This window comes from Bufo bufo, chromosome 5 (assembly GCF_905171765.1).
Source record: "Bufo bufo chromosome 5, aBufBuf1.1, whole genome shotgun sequence".
NCBI classification, from domain to species: domain Eukaryota; kingdom Metazoa; phylum Chordata; class Amphibia; order Anura; family Bufonidae; genus Bufo; species Bufo bufo.
This window is the reverse complement of record NC_053393.1, coordinates 186,987,871-187,002,051: the sequence shown is the minus strand read 5'-3', so window position 1 is coordinate 187,002,051 and position 14,181 is coordinate 186,987,871. Positions and strand designations below refer to the sequence as shown.

The 14,181-nt window shown below is 39.4% G+C and overlaps 1 protein-coding gene across 1 annotated transcript in view; it reads right to left on the bottom strand.

Moving 5' to 3' along the window:
- DOK6 (docking protein 6) overlaps window positions 1–14,181 on the bottom strand; it is a 373,397-nt gene that overhangs the window by 146,244 nt on the left and 212,972 nt on the right. Inside the window, exon 6 of the mRNA XM_040433916.1 lies at window positions 10,262–10,451. Within this exon, the coding sequence (XP_040289850.1) occupies window positions 10,262–10,451 (190 nt within the window). The remainder of the gene's footprint in view (window positions 1–10,261; window positions 10,452–14,181) is intronic.

Below are 14,181 nucleotides of genomic sequence, written 5' to 3'. Positions count from 1 at the left end.
CATGGGGTGACCATGCGTCTTTTTGGTCTAGGAGAAAGATAAGCTTAAGTTATATCAGTAGGTGTAATTATATGAATATAGCATATTGCTAAGTATTAGAAAACACTACTTCAAAAACTGTTATTTTGAGAGCAAGTCCAAACAGCAATTTTGGTCACCTGGGTTGATTGAAAAAACTGGATCTGATGTTCAAGGGTGTGTCCAATGAGTCCATAGAAGACACAGTATATAAGAGGGGTATTGATAGGGGTGCTGCATACCACTGAGGAAGGGGCAATAACTTGGACCCCGAAACGCGTCTGGTGCTACACCCCCCATCTGTACATTGAAGGAACAAAGTACCCCAAACCGACCGACTTACAGACTACACTTGGAAGCCTCCTTTGATGGAATATCTCTGCTACAAACATCACTGCAGTTTTTCCACCAACAGATTGAGATCTGGTGGACTTGGCAGTTAAATTCAACAGAAACACAGAGTCGTCTAGGTAAACCTCTTGATACATTGTGTCACAAACACTTCTGAGGAGAGGAGAGGACCCAAAGTTTAAAGTCTGGAGAACCTTCGGTTGATATAAGGTAAATCTTACTTGCAAGTAATTTTATAGCGGGACGCCGCTATCTACTTCATGTTCAGCGGGACGCTGCTGTAATGAGAAGTGGGACATAATAATATTTGATTGGACTGCACCAATACCCAGATGTTTATACCAAATTTGGACTGAACAATTGAATTTGAGATTTTATTTTATGATTGTCGATATTTGCACTATATTGTTCTGAGCCCTTGTGTAAATCGATTATTTTTATTCAATATTATCAAATATTTTATTCAATGATATCAAATATTTTATTGATTCATCCATTGATTATTACAATTGACTGGTTTGAGCAACATTATTCACAATAGTAATAAAGATATTAAATTGTACCACATGGTCAGGATTTCTTGAGTGCCCTGTTACACTGTTTAATGTTCTCATTCTGTTTACGCCAAATTCGGAATCTACCATTTGAATGTCTCAACAGAAATCGAGACTCATCAGACCAGGCAACATTTTTCCAGTCTTCAACAGTCCAATTTTGGTGAGCTCGTGCAAATTGTAGTCTCTTTTTCCTATTTGTAGTGGAGATGAGTGGTACCCGGTGGGGTCTTCTGCTGTTGTAGCCCATCCGCCTCAAGGTTGTGCGTGTTGTGTCTTCACAAATGCTTTGCTGCATACCTTGGTTGTAACGAGTGGTTATTTCAGTCAACGTTGCTCTTCTATCAGCTTGAATCAGTCGGCCAATTCTCCTCTGACCTCTAGCATCCACAAGGCATTTTTGCCCACAGGACTGCCGCATACTGGATGTTTTTCCCTTTTCACACCATTCTTTGTAAACCCTAGAAATGGTTGTGCGTGAAAATCCCAGTAACTGAGCAGATTGTGAAATCCTCAGACCGGCCCGTCTGGCACCAACAACCATGCCACGCTCAAAATTGCTTAAATCACCTTTCTTTCCCATTCTGACATTCAGTTTGGAGTTCATGAGATTGTCTTGACCAGGACCACCCCCCTAAATGCATTGAAGCAACTGCCATGTGATTGGTTGACTAGATAATTGCATTAATGAGAAATAGAACAGGTGTTCCTAATAATTCTTTAGGTGGGTGTATATGAGACTTCTGTTGTATAGGAATCAAGTCTGACAATCAAGTCTGGTCTTCACATCACGTTTGTGGAAGTTTGTGGTATCATGTCATGAACAAATGAGATTTTTGAGGATGTCTGAAGAAGAGTTGTTGATGCTTATCATTAGGGTTAAGTGACTCAAGCTTCAGATCATAGATTCGAAGTCGATTTGTTAAAAAAAAAATTGTTTGTAATGTTTCCGTCTACAGCATTAAAATGTATATGCTCCGTGTAAGAAAACTTTGTCTTAGCCAAAATTGCGTGAGACTTTGGTAAATGCCAACGTTAATGTTTATGACTCCACCTTCATGAAAACACTGAACAACAATAGTGTGCATAGCAGGATTGCAAAGAAAAATCTCTTACTCTTTAAAAAGAACATTGCTGCCTGTTTGCAGTTTGCTAAAGATCAGCTGGACAAGCCAGAAGGCTATTGGAAAAATGTTTTATGGATGAATGAGATTAAAACATAAATTTTTGGTTCAAATAAGAAGCATTATGTATTAAGTATTATATAGAAAGGAAATCACTTCATTTCTTATCCCATCTGTGAAATACAGTGGTGGTAGTATCATAGTTCGTTCCTGTTTTGCTGCATCTTGGCCAAGGCACCTTGTAATCATTGATGGACCAATGAATTCTGAATATCTATATACTAGATATAATATATACTAGCACTTTTTAAAGGAAGATGTCAGGACATTTGTCAGTGAGCTGAATCTCAAGAGAATGTGGGTCATACAGCAAGAAAACAACACTAAACACACAAGTTGTTTTTCCAAAGAATGGTAAAGTGAAAGTCCTGACCTTAATTCAATAGAAATGTTGTGGAAGGACCTGAAGCAGGCAGTTCATGGAAAGAAACCCACCAATGTAATAGGGTTGAAGTTGGTTTGTACAGAGTGGGATAAAATTCGTCCAAGTCGGTATGCAGGACTAATCAACAATTACCGGAAATGTTTAATTGCACTTTTTGCTTCACAAGGGGAGCACACCAGGTACTGAAATTAAAAGTTCACTTACTTTTACCACTCATAGACATGTGATCTTGGACCATTTTCCTTAAAAAATATATGAACAATTATAATATTTGTAATTTGTTTGACTTGCTAACAGGCTACATCTGTGTCCTCCATATTCCTAAGTTTAAAATCAAGTCCTTGAGTCTTTTGATTTGAAACAGGTTTAGTATAACTTTACCAAATTTTAGTGATCCAAAAATGTTTGTTCATTCTAAGTTTAGGAGTCAAGTGAATGGTCCAAATTAGCTGTAGTACTGTCCAGTGGATTTAAAGAAGCATCTAACCTTTAAAAAAAAAAAGTTTGGCAGCTTGACAACCCCTTTAAAACTTAGAGGGAACATGGATTTAAATGAACAAATTACAACTTGTGCTAAATATTTTCTCACAAATCTATTTATCAATCTGTTCAGCTATTTCTGCTCTACTGTGTGTTGCTAACAAATGGAGTGTGAGAGATTTGCTTTAAGGTGACTGACAATTAAGTAGGAGCATTGGCAAAAGGCAAGGCTCCTTTGGAGCTTGCAGTTTTGCAATTTCACAATTCTATGCATGCTTGACTGTTTACCTTGGAGCAAAAACTTCACCATGTTCAAAACATGATAAATTCAGAAAGGCCTACAGTCATAGCACACACAGTGTATTTGAGTTCTATCATAAAAATATTTTAAGTGCACAAATATTTCATAGTACGCAAAATATCTTAATGACCTTCAGTTCTGTTACTTATGATATGTGGTCCATCAGGGCATGTACTATTTACCTTTCTCCATGGAACTTTATTGACTAAATTTAAAAGGTCAATATTAAATTAAAACTCCTCCCTAACGTATTTCTCTTTATCCATTCTTAATGAAACTGTTGTTGATACGCAAGTCCTATAATTGGAGATGTTGTAGTGACAATTGCTCTGCCATACAAATGTGCCTATTTGGCATTCCTCTTTAGTGCATCAGAGTATATGGCATTTGGTATTGTGGCCTCAGTAATTGGCAGATTGGAGTTCAATCAAGTTTTCAAGGACAACTGGAAGATATCAGGTTTTTGAGAGGCTGTGTAACCTATTTCAAGAGTATTACTAAACTCAAAGTGATCAAACACAACTCTAACAACTCTGGCCATGACCTTGGAAGTCCCTGACACCAAAAAGATGGTAGAAAGAATCTGCTTGGGTGTAGTAAAAATGTAGTCAATTTTAATCCAACATATACTGAAACATTACAACACACGGGTATTTCTCAAGCAGGACCCAGTAGCAGACATTTTGATTTTAGCATCCTGGCATTTTATACCTTGGCATATATTTCTTATTTTTTGTTTTGATTCTAAATTCTATAACTTTTGTTGATGTACCATAATGTTTTCTTTCATTAGCTTCATTCCTGATTTGTGGAGCCACTCACAGTTGTCGTTCAGCTATTTTTTCATTGCCCTTGGGCACACCAGAGCACTCGACTCTACTCAACTCAAGAGCAGGGGCGTAACTACAATAGCGGCAGACCATGCGAGGGGCCCAGTATTAGTTGGGATTATCACCTCTTCTAATTTAGGTGAAAACTTAGTTGGGACTGTACCCTCTAAATGTAAAGGAACAACTTTTAGTAAATAAGGCAGTGGAAAAATGGACCAAGGGTCATCGAAAAGGGTTTAGGCGGAAACCCTTCTGTATTGTGTGGGGGGCCTGGTTTGATCATTGCTATGGGGCCCTTACTTCTCTATGTACGCCACTGCTCAAGAGCCAGTATAAACTAATGGTGAGCCGCTTGTTTTATTATTATTTTTTAAGCCCTTGCTTGAGAAAAAACACTGCATGGGTTGAAATGTTGCAGTATACGTTGGGCTAATAAAGACTGCATTGTTTTTACTTTACCTACAGTAAGTGAATGCTGTCATTCCTACTATTTGCATATCTCCAGTAGAGATGCCTTGCAGTTCGCCCAGCCGTCATTTTGCGGGGAACTTTGCGTGTTCGCAATTCGCCGAACATGCGAACATATGGAGATATTCGCGCCCGCCATATTCTTTTACATTGTAAAGAACTTTGACCCATGACATATCCATCAGGTGGTACAGGACAGCCAATTGAGACGTTTCAGCACATGGACATACCCCCTACCTTATAAATAAACCTGATCTGGCCGCCATTTTACATTCAGTGTTTTGCCAGTGTAGGGAGAGGTTGCTGTGTGGAGCAGGGACAGGCTGTTAGGGACACCAAACGCTAGCTAATAGGGCCACAAAAGTCTTTTTAAGGACTGGTATAGGTGTGCTATCGACAGGTGTGATACACAGAGGGGTGCGATATACTTATAATATACTTTTATAATGAGTCAAAAACACATAGATCTATATAGTGATCTCCAGGAAGTCAGGGGCCTAGGGGCTATGGGATTACTAGGGCCATTTTTATATAGGGTAAGGTTCCGGATGGAGTCGCTCTTTTCAGGGCGGGTGGTCTGTGGTTAGGCTATCAGGGCCAGAATAGCACCCCCCTGTAGGGCAATATCAGGGACAGTTCTTTGCCCACCCTGTCTTTCAATACCACATCATCATCTAGCCCAGGGATAGATATTTTTTGCTTTCCCTCTGGGATTCATGGATTTTCACTGGAACTCCCCAGATTGTGGTAGGACATATGATTTCTGATTTGGTGCCGCCGAGCACCTGATTTAGTGCCACCGAGCACTTGTTATTGCTTACCACATCTATGCTTTTTGCTTAACTTTAATAATTAAATTTATTTTTATTTTGAGGGTTTTCCATTCACACGTCCGCAAAATGGGTTTGCATCCGTTCCGCAATTTTACGGAACAGGTGCAGACCTATTTATTTTCAATGGGGCCGGAATGTGCTGTCCGCATTTGCGGATCTACATCCATATTTGCGGATCCGCACTTCCGCATCCGTGCTTCCGTTTCCGCAAAAAAAAAGAACATGTCCTATTCTTGTCCGCAATTGCAGACAAGATTAGGCATTTTCTATTATAGTGCCGGCTATCTGCGGTCTGCAAATTGCGGAATGCACATTGCTGGTGTCCGTGTTTTGCGGATCCACAAAACACTTACAGACGTGAGAATGGACCCTCATAGTAACATTATTAAAGGTTATGTTTTATCTTCATGTATATTCTAATGGATTGCCTTCCTTGTACAATGTTATAATATACTTTCTATGTTAGAAAGTATATTATAGTGCATTTGTATTGTGCAGCAGTTGTGTGCGGTTCTGCTGCGATACTGCAGGTATATCGAGGGACAAGCGTTATTGGAACAAATAATTTCTACTGGTGTGATATATCATTCGTCCCCCCAAAAAACTGATTGAAGCGGGGTGTTATATACCAATATACTTTCTTTATAGTGCATTTAGGTACTGTATAGTGCATTTGCGCCTGAGCGTACGCAAAAATAATATTGCCGATATTTTGCATTGAAAAAAATAATGAATGGAGATCGCAAATTCGAATAATACATCTGGTATGTCACTGTCCATGTTGTGGGACTATTTGTGCACTTCTAGTAATTATTTCTTGGCTGCAAATATGAGATGAAGGTTTTTCAGGTTCGCCTGCCATTAAAATGAATAGGATACGCCGCAAACTTGCGTTTGCGAACCGTCCCGGCAGATGTTCGTCTATCACTAATCTCCAGTGATCAGCTGTTTCAGGCAGTCGCTGGTGCCAGAAACTTTACAATAGATGAATCTGGAAGCACAAAGGTCCATTCATTGCACAGTGATAACCATATCAGGCTACTGCAGCTAATTTGTCATTCAAGTGAACGGGAGCTCAGTTGCAGTACTCTGGATACCAGAAACTACACAGTGAACCATTCGATATTGACAAGTGTGTTGTGCACTTTTTCTTTTTTGACACCATAAAGATGTATTAGATTTATTCTAGGGTGGACTAAATGAAGACAGGGTCTTTAGTGCCATCACAAGAATTCCATCCCATCCATTTACAGAGGAGATGCAACATAATAGCCCTCCTTCAGTGAGACATGGTATTAGGGTCACAACAATAAAACCAACAAGTCTGCTATTCCACTGTCATTTATTATTGCTGGTGGTTGGTGTGACTTTTAGTAGGAAATAACTCATTACAGTCTACCCATGCTCATAAATTATATCTATGTAAGTGTAAACCGGTGTTGTAAGATGGACATACTTTAAACTACACCATGACAGTGATGTATGTCAATCTTCTTTATGGGCACACTGGAAGGCCACGTGGACTACATGTTGTACATATTTGCAATAGACTGAGATTTCAAGATATGTATTGACTTACCTTACCTTAAATAAAACCTCACTGGCTAATATTAACTACCCACAAGAGAAGATATGCCCAAGAGACTTCATAACTGAGGGCAAGACAACATGGAGTGCTTGGGAACTTGAAAGCCCAATTGTCAGTAAGACAGTCTGGAACCTGAAGTGGTAGCCTGTTCTTCTTTATTATCTTGATATTATAATATTTATAAAATTCCACCACCAAATGACCTTATAAGTTATGTGCTGGGTATATCAAAACTGTGGTGTGTCACAAAATGCATTTATACAGTAATAAAATATGCTTGTTTAATTGTATTATCACCACATATTTAAGATGAACCTCCAATGCAGATGTATAAAATTTAGTGAATCATTGCATATTAAGTATGACAGGAAGCAATTAGTCTGCCTACCAATCAATAGGAGAGTGAAACAACCCTGCCATTTGTCAGTCAAAAGAAGGAACACATATCCTCTAATTCATATCCCCTGTTTTACTATGTAATCACACAGTGTATATAATTGATCATTTATAGCTAGACCTTAATGCAAAGATGATGCTCTTATAATACCAAAGCCATTACTTAATCTGCATCCTGAACGGCCAAGTAGAAAGATTTTAACTTAACGTTAGTGGTTTTTAATTGCTAAGTACATTTATGAAAAACTGGGAAATGCATTCAATAATAATTTTGCAGGTACAGACATGAAATTGTATAAACAGGGTTCTAGAAAGGATAGAGAGGTTCAGCGTCGACAGGGGTTCCTTGGGCCCACCAGAGGAAGTCGCTCTCAGGGCACAACCCCTATATCATCGATAACTGATTCAAAACCTAACACCTGGACGCTAGTGGACAGCTATCTTTGGGGCTCATTATGGCTTCATAGACTGGGCCCAACAGATGAACTTTCGGATGAATCAGTTGGCCAGTCCAACCCTGGAAAGGTCATCTCAGCAGTATTCAAAATGGGGCTTCCATCTTGAGTTTTATTCCTGCAGTGAACCAGCTTCTTGCAGGATAGGTAAGGCTAAAACCTGCTAATCTGTTTATTTCTTTCATGCAGGAATGATGGACAGAACTATCATTCTCCTGATTTGCTAACGCTGCCATTTACTAATGTGAGGTGTTAGTGGGCTGACACTGACATCCTTGAGGGTCTATAAAAGGACCTTTCAAATTAGTCTTAATTTAGCTCTATTTTGAGAAACCACATTCTGAAGCACATCAAGATCATACCATAGCACTAGACGATATTTTTATTGATCATTTTGATCAATATACAGTAGAGCATGTATAGAGCATGTAGACCCCCCCCCAGTAAAGGTTAGAGATTATACAAGAAAGCTCTTAAATAGAGAAACATATTAGATTTTATTTTTAGTTACTTGCTCTCTGAAAGGTTTCAATTGAAAATATTATCTTATTTTGCATTATTTTGAATTATCAATAAAGGATAGACTTTACATGCTTTTATGTGTTTATGTAACATGCCAGTATATGTTTTCAGTTTACATTACAGTCTATCTTTTTTGGTTTGCTGATTACTTGTTAAAGCATGTGACAAGAAGCACTATGATTAACAGACTGTGGATAAGAAAGTTGGGTTAAATATACATTTGTAAGTAAGATCAAAGGCTAGTATATTGCCCCGAAACATGTTTGTGGGGTATGTGTCTGCATTATTAGATTTCCTGGCTACAATACAGAGAATATTGTTTTATGGAAGCTGGAATCATCATCTTTGTTCATTTTATTCCCCATGGAATATCAATTCTAGAGCATCTTTTCAACTGTACGTTGTTCTGTCCCTCAGTTATTGCCACTAGATGTATGTTAAAGGGGTTATCCAATAACTAACATAAAAATGAACATCATAGTTACATAGTTACATAGTTAATACAGTTGAAAAAAGACATAAGTTCATCAAGTTCAGCCAAGGGAGAGGTGGTGAAACGAATTCCTGAAGGAAGTGAGACTCAGATTCCTACACATTTTCATAAGCATTAATGTACGGTAATTTACTTTTAAGAATTCATCTAAACCCTTTTTAAAACTGTCCAGTATTCCTGCTATGACTACGTCCTGAGGAAGTCTATTCCACAGATTCACAGTTCTTACAGTAAAGAATATTTGACTCTTCTGGAGACGGAACTTTTTCTTCTACTCTTTAATTTAACCCCTTAAGGACCCGTGCCATACATGTACAGTGCTTGGGGACGTGACTCAAGGACCAGCGTCGTACATATACGGCGAGCTGATTTGGCGGGTGCAGGTGCTGCGCCCGCCTGATCAGAGGCAGTAACTGACAGCCAGACCTCTGACGCATACGCCAGCATCAGTGATATATAATGAAGTTTGAAATAAATAAAAAAACGCCCCTTTCCCAAAATAAAACAGAAAAACAGACATACAGTATTTGATATCTCCACGTCCGTAACGACCAGCTCTATAAAAATATCACATGACCTAACCCCTCTGGTGAACACCGTCCAAGAAATAAAATAAAAACTGTGCTAAAAAAATTTTTTTGTCACCTTACATCACTAAAAGTGCAACACCAAGCGATCAAACAGGTGTATGCCCCCCAAAATAGTACCAATAAAACCGTAACCTCATACTGCAAAAAATGAACCCCCAACTAAAACAATCGCCCAAAAATGTAAAAAAAATATGGCTCTCAGACTGTGGAGACACTAAAACATGATTTTTTTTGCCCCAACTGCCTGATTTGCATAATGATAAATATCTTCATATCTCAGGAGTGCTGCAAACTACAAATACTGTATAAATAAGGTATTGTTTTAATCAACATGATCAAACTTAACAGACAATATACTGACATGTGATGAATAAAAATAATATATTTGATATTAATTCAAGCTGGAGAAAGTAAAGATTCACACAATCCTAGTATGTGAAAGTTTAAAATGTTTGGTTTGACAGCCTGACAATTCAAGATGGGGTTTAGCCTAAGTTTATTGATAAAGAACAATATTCAAGCACATTTGTCTCCATTGGTTTCAGACAAATGAAAAGAGCACTTCTAAACAAGAGGTACTAGAGAAGATATTTGTTTATTCAACCTGACCAATAGCCCAAGTACTCATTAATAATATGCCCAAGAGAAGAAAAAAAGATCTATCTTGCTAAAACCTTTAATAAAGTTTATTTTTCTCTTTCTCCATATAGTGAATTTCAAGGTTCTATTAATACAAATTGCCATTGGGTTAGAGAAGATAGACAAAATAAATAAGAGAAGGCAATTACAGATCCCATTAAAATAGCTGCTTACCTTCCTGATTCAAAGGTAAACCACGTGGAATCCCTTCCATATCTTCTTAAAGAGCTCAGAGGCCACATAACCAACTTCACTTTTGCATTGTGAACATCCCACAGGTAGATGTTTTCATGTGTGATCTGCATTGTGCATTCTCCATAGATGTCTAAATTTGGTGTTGGCATAAGATATACATTGAATCTCTCTAGATAAGATTCAAGAAAAAAAAGGAGAAAGTGAGCAAAATGTTTAAATTTATTTGAATTAAATATAACATGATCAATCAATCAAAACTGGACATTCAATAAATTTTGTATAAGTGTACTGGTTCTGGGACACAGTAGAACTAAAACAAAAGGAGAATGGCTTAGAGCTAATAATTATGAATGCATAATTTCATTTTTACTTAAATCACATTACATAAAAGTAGTATTTTTAATGTATTGAAGAGCATGCTGTTCTGGTGCTATCCGGTCATTGCATACTGTGCATATTACAAAACAAGATGTAACGTGCATGCCATATATAATTGTGTGTCAAAGCAACATATACAGTAAAGCTGAAAACTAAAGCTCAGAAACGACCTCAGCAAATCACTCCTGATATCACAAATGAAGGTACAAATTAGAAGACAAATGTACCATACAACCAGCCAAACTGAGGATAGTGTATTATCCTGGTCTAGAAGATTACTGTTTATGCATTGTATCCTAATGTGAACCTTTACCTCTGATGTAAATGTGATCTTAGAGGTAGTAGATGTGTTTTTGTTTCAGTCAACATGTGGTTGAAGTTTGGCACGCTTTTTTATAATGCATGCTCTGTACATCTTGTTTTGTAATATGTACAAGTGTCTCACAGAAGTGAGTACACACCTCACATTTTTGTAAATATTTTATTATATCTTTTCATGGGACAACACAGAAGATCTAACACTTTGATACAATGTAAAGTAGTCAGAGTACAGCTTGTATAACAGTGTAAATTTGATGTGCCCTCAAAATAACTCAACACACAGCCATTAATGTCTATACAACATGTGTACACCCCTAAGTGAAAATGGCCAAATTGTGTCCAATTAGCCATTTTCCCTCCCCAGTGTCATGTGACTCGTTAGTGTTACAAGGTCTCAGGTGTGAATGGGGAGCAGGTGTGTTAAATTTGGTGTTATCGTTCTCACACTCATACCTGTCACTGGAAGTTCAACATGGCACCTTATGGCAAAGAACTCTCTGAGCATCTAAAAAAAAAACAATTGTTGCTCTACATAAAGATGGCCTAGGCTATAAGAATATTGCCAACACCCTGAAACTGAGCTGCAGCATGGTGGCCAAGACCATACAGCGGTTTAACAAGACAGGTTCCACTCAGTAGAGGCCTCGTCATGGTCAACCAAAGAAGTTGAGTACACATGCTCAATGTCATATCCAGAGGTTGTCTTTTTAGAATAGACATATTAGTGCTGCCAGCATTGCTGCAGAGTTTATAGGGGTGGGGGGTCAGCCTGTCTTTGCTCAGTCCATACGCCTGCACCAAATTGGTCTGCATGGCTGTCGTCCCAGAAGAAAACCTTTTCTAAAGATGATGCTCAAGAAAGCCCGCAAACAGTTTGCTGAAGACAAGCAGACTAAGGACATGGATTACTGGTACCATGTTCTGTGGTCTGATGAGACCAAGATAAACTAATTTGGTTCAGATGGTGTCAAACATGTGTGGCGGCAACCAGGTGGGGAGTAAAAAGACAAGTGTGTCTTGCCTACAGTCAAGCATGGTGGTGGGAGTGTCATGGTTTGGGGCTGCATGAGTGCTGCCGGCTGTGGGCGCTACAGTTCATTGAGGGAACCATGAATGGCATTATGTACTGTGACATTCTGAAGCAGAGCATGATCCCCATCCTGGGTCTCAGGGCAGTATTCTAACATTATAACAACCCCAGACACACCTACAAGACGACCACTGCCTTGCTAAAGAAGGAAGATAAAGGTGCTGAACTGGCTAAGCATGTCTCCAGACCAAAACCCTATTCAGCATCTGTGGTGAATTCTCAAATGGAGGAGGAAAGAGCACACAGTCTCTAACATTCACCAGCTCTGTGATGTCATCATGGAGGAGTGGATGAGGATTCCTGTGGCAACCTGTGAAGCTCTAGTAAACTCCATGCCAAAGAGAGTTAAAGAGGACCTTTCACCAGAATAAAACATCTAAACTAACTATACAGACATGGAGAGCGGCGCCCAGGGATCCCCCTGCACTTACTGTTATACCTGGGCGCCGCTCCATTCTCCCGTTATAGCCTCCGGTATCTTCATAGTTAGGCTCCACCCAGGGGAACCTGATGGCGTCTCTTTCTCCTATGCTGTAGCGCTGGCCAATCGCAGCGCTCAGCTCATAGCCTGAGAGGTTTTTTTTTCTCTCAGGCTATGAGCTGAGCGCTGCGATTGGCCAGCGCTACAGCATGGGAGAATGAGACGCCTGGAGGTTCCCCTGGGTGGAGCCTAACTATTAAGATACCGGAGGCTATAACGGGAGAACGGAGTGGCGTCAGGGATATCAGTAAGTGCAGGGAGATCCCTGGGCGCCGCTCTACATGTCTGTATGGTTAGTTTAGATGTTTTATTCTGGTGAAAGGTCCTCTTTAAGGCAGTTCTGGAAAATAAGGGTGGCCACAAAACATTTTGACATTTTGGGCCCAATTTGGCCATTTTCACTTAGGGGTGTACTCACTTTTGCTACCAGCAGTTTAAACATTAATGGCTATGTGTTGAGATATTTTGAGGGCACACCAAATTTACACTGTTATACAAGCTGTACAATGACTACTTTACATTGTATCAAAGTGTCATATCTTCAGTGTTGTCCCATTAAAAGATATAACAAAATATTAACAAAAATGTGAGGGGTGTACTCACTTTTGTGAAATAATCTATCTATATCTATCTTTCTATCTTTCTATCTAGAGAGCATATATCCACCACAAAATATAGTTCACACTCCTTACCCTAACGCACAGTGCTGCACCTCTGTACATCTCCTCCCTCATCTCTGTCTACCACCCTACTCATGCTCTCTGTACTGCCAATGATCTAAGATTAACATCCTCAATAACTCAATACTCCCCACTGCCCCTCATTCTTTAGAACAGAACACCTTCCTCTGACAGTAATCACCACACCCAATGCACTGCTCTATCTAGTATAAAGATGGCTGGACCACTTCATAAAGCAATCAGTTTTACCTTTTTGTGTCACCCCGATTGTAAGCTCTTGCGAGTAGGGCCCTCACTCTTAGGCCCCGTTCACACGGGCAAGAATTCCGCGCGGGTGCAATAAGTGAGGTGAATGCATTGCACCCGCACTGAATCCGGACCCATTTACTTCAATGGGACTGTGTACATGAGCAGTGATTTTCACGCATCACTTGTGCGTTGCGTGAAAATCGCAGCAAGCTCTATAGTGTGCGTTTTTCACGCAACGCAGGCCCCATAGAAGTGAATGGGGCTGCGTGAAAATCGCAAGCATCCGCAAGCAAGTGATTTTCACGCATGGTTGCTAGGAGCCAATCGGGATGGGCCCCCGATCTTTATTATTTTCCCTTATAACATGGTCAAAAGGGAAAATAATAGCATTCTTAATACAGAATGCTTAGTAAAATGTCCATTTAGGGGTTAAAAATAATAAACAAATTTAACTCACCCCATTCACTTGGTCGCGTAGCGGATCTCCTCTTCTTTCTACTTTCTTCAGGACTTGGCTAAAGGACCTTTGATGACGTCACTGCACTCATCACACGGTCCATTACCATGGTGATATACCATGTGATGGACCATGTGATGAGCGCAGTCACATCATCAAAGGTCATTTAGCCAGGTCCTGAAGAAAGTAGAAAGAAGAGGAGATCCGCTACGTGACCAAGTGAATGGGGTGAATTAAATTTGT